At 49.8% G+C, this 5247-nt stretch overlaps 1 protein-coding gene across 1 annotated transcript; it reads right to left on the bottom strand.

Annotated features, from left to right (window-relative positions):
• Window positions 1-559: 559 nt before the first annotated feature.
• On the bottom strand, window positions 560-5029 carry LOC108940935 (transcription factor Sox-9). The gene is made up of 3 exons (XM_029250330.1): window positions 3977-5029; window positions 3284-3528; window positions 560-2852 (listed from the first exon to the last, which is right to left on the bottom strand). The coding sequence occupies exons 1-3, from the start codon at window positions 4417-4419 to the stop codon at window positions 2068-2070; spliced, it is 1473 nt and encodes a 490-aa protein (XP_029106163.1). The 5' UTR covers window positions 4420-5029; the 3' UTR covers window positions 560-2067.
• Window positions 5030-5247: the final 218 nt, after the last annotated feature.

The raw sequence follows: 5247 nt of genomic DNA on the forward strand, positions 1-5247 counted from the left end.
TTTTCCCACTCCTAAATTCATGTTTAATAATGTGGAGCTGTCTAGTGCTGTAAAGTGATATAGCTACACTGAATTACAGTTGAATGAGCGATTTTCTCGTCTCTATTATTTCCTGTCACGTGAAAGATGTTGGAGTTAAAGACCCATTAAGTGTGCTGAGCTCTCTTAACTGGAGGTCCCCTGTGCAGAAGCAGCTTCTTTCAGTTGGCATCAGCAGAATCCTCCTATAGTTCTTTCTGAAAGCTTCTAGAAATAAAACCAGAAGAGTCTCGGTGTCCCCTCATACCTACATGAAAACAGTGTCCGCAGTGCTTTAAAGCAAAGTATTTAACCCCACAAGAGGTGTAATCTGACAGTCGTTGCTATATTAGGTGGCTGAAGTAAACAACTCACAGTAGCAGCTATGTATTTTAGTATGAAGTACAACTGTAAATCACTTCAAGGAGAAGATGTTGCCTGGATCATTCTGTCAGTCTTTTTTCTTTGCTGTCATTGAGGGGATTAAGGGTTTCATGATTCGAAACTAGTGAGATTTAAAGATATCAATAACCACGCGACCTTATTTTAAACACATTTTCTGTTTATTGCAAACAATATCATACAAAAGATAAGCTTCTGTAAAGACAATAACATGTTTCACCTACGAAAACAAAAGATTTGTTCAGTTGCATTAACAAATTGCCAACCTCTGAACTAACATGTAAAACAGAATAAGAAATTTTCTTTTAAATAAAAAATATGCTGGTAATTCCATAAAGAAAGTTTTTTTTTTTTTTTTAAAACAATGCAGCCATAGCCTCAAAAACATTGTTCATGTTTGTTAGAATGAAAGACTTCCAGTTCTTTTAAAAATATCAAATCAAGTTTTCATTAAAAATAATCTGCATACAACTAGGTAACGAAAAGAAACATTTGCAAATGATAAATAAGATGGTTACATTTCGTACCACTACTTGGACAAGTGGTACCTTTAGACTTTTTAAAATAAAAAAAAAAAAAAAAAAAAACTAATATGTTGCTTTATATTTCTGATGGTAACTTTTTCTCATTTTAATTAGTTGTATACAACTCAATTAAGGACTAGAAATGCAAAACAGTTACTTTCAAATAAAATTAATGCTAACAAATAAATTAAAAGGTTATGACAGGGGAACAGCGTGACAAAAGACAACATTAAAAGGGATTGAGACCCACTAAGGAACTCCTTGCTCAACAGTCTCCTTCCCGAAGCTGCTGGGAAAACACTGTCAGATGGAAGGCAGCTGCACGGCCCCGGGGCCGAGCTGTTTGGGGTCAGCGGCTCCTGCTCCACAGGCACTGAAGGCACAGAAGGCTACATGGTGTCCTCGTGGTCCGAACGCTCACCGGGCTAAGAAATTGCTCGGCTGCATCAAATCGCTCCAGGAGGCCCTTGGGTGCGGAACTGTAGGCCACCGGTAACAGTGTTCCAAAGAGCTTTTGAAACGGATACAACAGAAAGCATCCCCCCCCCCTTTTTTTAAACATTGGCTTCTATGGTTGACTCTCATTGAAAAGGTGGCGCACAAACTGAAGTCATTGGATATGTAGGCTATTCTCAAGTCACACACTTTCTAGCAAGTAACCGATGACAAGAGACACAAAAAAACTGAGATAAAATACATTGCAGAGAAGGCAGGAAATATTTACTGTGTGAACAAAAATATGTCAGTGAAGAAATAAGGGCACAAAGCACTTCACGTAGAGTTGATTTAGAGAAAATAAGAGCTTGTTTCTTTCTACACGTACATACGATTGCCCGAAAAACAAGATCACAAACGCTGTAAAACATACACAGTACATACTAAAATATTTATACTTAAAATCAGTCCTCACAGAGGATTTCTTTCAAAAGTTTTTTTTTTTTTAATCATATCTAAAAAAATATAATCAGGACTCAAAGCATAAAAAGGCACTGTGTTAGCCACTTTGATACACTGAAAGTCCAGCTTTTCGCTGCTTCTCCATCAGCGATGACTCGCGAGACATGGTGCCATGGTGGGCAGCGAGCGTCTCCGCCCGGGATCAGTCCCCGAACCAGGCTCTGCCTTAGGGCCTCGACAGCTGCGTGTAGACGGGCTGCTCCCAGTGCTGCGGACTGTGCGTCTGGGGGACGGAGGGCACCCCGGCAGTGTCAGCGATGGGTGTGTACATGGGTCTCTGGACGGGACTCATGTAGCCGAAGTTGGAGTAGAGGCTGGAACCCTGGCTGCCCGTGTGGCCGTAGTAAGAGGCGGCGCCGCCCTGGTGGTCGGAGTACTCGTACTGCGTGCGTGCGACGCCAGGGTAGGAGGGGCTGTTGTAGTGCTGCAGGCTGAAGGAGCCGTAACTGACGTGCTGGGGGGAGCCCTGCTGCTCGCTGTAGTGGCTAGGGCTGAGCTGCTCCGTCTTGATGTGCGGGGCCCTCTGCTGGGCCTGGTTCTGGTCCCCGGTGAGGGCCGGCAACGAATGCTGCGGTTGCGGCTGCTGCTGCGGTTGCGGCTGCTGCTTGGGCATCCAGCTGTGCCCGTTGGTGCCAGCTGCCTGGGCCACCGGGGCGCTGCTGATGCCATAGCTGCCTGTGTAGGTGACTGGCGCACCCTGCCCGTGGCCTGAACTGGCAAGAGGCATCCCTGGGTGGCCATGGGGAGGCAAGTACTGGTCAAATTCGTTGACATCAAAGGCCTCGATGACATCGGTGCTCAGCTCCCCAATATCCACATCTCGGAAGTCGATGTTGAGTTGCCTGCCTGTGCCTTCCTGCAGGGGGCGTGCCTCGCGCTTCAGGTCTGCTTTGGCAGCTGGAACATCTGTCTTGGGGGTAGTAGGAGGTGTGGGAGGGCCCTGGGACTGGCCTGAGACAGGGCAGAAGAGGAAGTAAAGGGTTAAACACTGCACAGACAGGCCATAATTGGTACAGTCAATGAGCTCAAATAGATATCCTTTGAAATCAGAGCAAGAGAGATAAGATTTATGAAAAGCACCCTTATATAAAAAGCCACCGGGAGGATTTCGTAAGGAGGACATACTGCTGGCACAGTGAAGACAGATGGCATATTTGCATTATAGCCTGTAAAGTATTTAATAATTTACAGATGTATCTCCAAGACCATCATCGCCTCTGCAGTCAGAAATGGCTTAAACGATTAACCTTGTGCCGTGTAGGCGGCGGGCTACAGGCCTGCATGAGCAGCTGCAGGTACGAATGTGGCCCGAGGGAGTCGAGGCTACGGGACGACAGGAGGGGAGCGCGGAGGAGGTGTTGAAAAGGCAAAAGATGCCTCACCAGAGTGCTCCCCCGGGGAGTGCACGTCCCCCATGCTGGAGGTGGGGGAGTCCGCCTGCAGGGCCTTGAAGATTGCGTTCGGGGAGATGTGGGTCTGTTCGCCGTCTTCCGCCTCGTTCGGGCCGTTTTTCACGGACTTCCTCCGCCGCGGCTGGTACTTGTAGTCGGGGTGGTCCTTCTTGTGCTGCACCCGGAGGCGCTCGGCCTCCTCCACGAAAGGACGCTTCTCCCCTTCGTTGAGCAGCCTGTGAAGATGCACCATGGACAGTTGAGTGCAACAAGTTGGACATGAGTCTGACTGAAAGAGTTCCTATAAGTAAGGAGAAAAGGGGGATTAACAGTGTCCAGTCATGTGTAACATGTCCCTAAATATATATGTGTGTGTGTGTGTCTCTCTCCACTGTTCTTATCCCACACCTCCTCAGCACCTCATTAAAGTTCAAAAATACCCAAACGGGCTCAAAACTACAGTAACTTATTCACTTCAAATATGACAATGTCTGCTTGCACTTTGAAACGACCGAGAGGTAGTTTTGTACTACAAGTTGCCACTGAAACGCTAAAACTAGGACGTTTCCAGAGTGAGCGTTTCAGCCCGGACAGGGACACGCTGATCTAATGGCCGTTTGAACGGCGCGAGCGCGAGAACGCACACGCGCGCGCGCACAGGACGACGCCGACGGCAAGACGCACCGCCACAGTTTGCCCAGGGTCTTGCTGAGCTCGGCGTTGTGCAGGTGCGGATACTGGTCCGCCAGCTTCCTGCGCGCCGCCTGCGCCCACACCATGAACGCGTTCATGGGTCTCTTCACGTGCGGCTTGCTCTTGTTGCCCCCGTTCACGCGGACGGGCATGGGCACCAGGGTCCAGTCGTAGCCTTTGAGCACCTGGGACACGGCGTCGCGGATGCACACCGGGAACTTGTCCTCCTCGTCCTTCTTGTAGTCGCCCAGCACCCCGTCCGAGGCGGCGGCGCGGTTCTCCGCGGGTCTCGTGTTCTCGGTGTCGGAGCCGGAGCCCGAGGCGGACGGGCAGGGGGACCCGGCGGAATCCTCGGACATGCTCGGGCTCGGGGCGTCAGAGAGACACTTGTCATGCTCGTCCGTCATCTTCAGAAAGGGGTCGAGGAGATTCATACGAGGCGGCGGCGCTCGACAGCTGCAGCGCGAAATAAAACGGCGCGAAGTCAGCGCGGAACAAGCTGCGGACTTCAGTTGCCCCAGCAGAAAAAAAAAGCACCGTCGAAAACTTTGTACGAAGTTCCTCCGCCGCTTCGGTAGTAATTTTCGCAGCGTGTTTGTAGCCGAGAACGGAAGGGCAGAGTGAGAGTCAGTGCAGAGGGGCGCGCGGCGCCTCTCCCGCGGGGCATGTGATGTGCGTCACAGAACGGCGGCTTCTCCGAGAAGGAAGGCGCTCCTTGGCCTCCGCGTGCCGAGCCCGCGTCCAGTCGCCTCGCGCAAAGTCTCCGAGTTTGAAGCGCCGAGTCTCCGGCGGCCGGTTTTATAAATGGTGAAGAGAGGAGATGCGAGAGAGAGGGATTGGCCAGAGGGGCGGGGCGGGGACTGAACACGATCCACGGCGGAGCCTTAACCACCCGCAGCCACAGAGGCTCACTGACGGAGCGACTGACTGACACCGTCAACGACCACAGCCGCACTCATCACCAGCGCGCGCGCCGAACCTCTCTCTTGCGTATTTTTATTTTACTCGAGCGGTTTGTTTCGGTACGAAATCATATGTCACTTTTTTTCGGGCTCCAAAAGTTTTTCCACACTTTTTCGTTTGAGTTTTTGTTCCACAGTGATAGTTTTCATCACCAGCAGACATCGCCAGAGAGAATATTCCTGAGTGAGACTGTTAACAGGGCAAAATGACGAGTGATGGGAAAGTTTTCGAGTTTTTATTACCAAGGATGTGCAGGCTTTCTCACCAACTATAAAAATCGTCTTTATTATACAGTATTT

The sequence above is a fragment of the Scleropages formosus genome, chromosome 3 (genome assembly GCF_900964775.1).
Source record: "Scleropages formosus chromosome 3, fSclFor1.1, whole genome shotgun sequence".
Taxonomy (NCBI): domain Eukaryota; kingdom Metazoa; phylum Chordata; class Actinopteri; order Osteoglossiformes; family Osteoglossidae; genus Scleropages; species Scleropages formosus.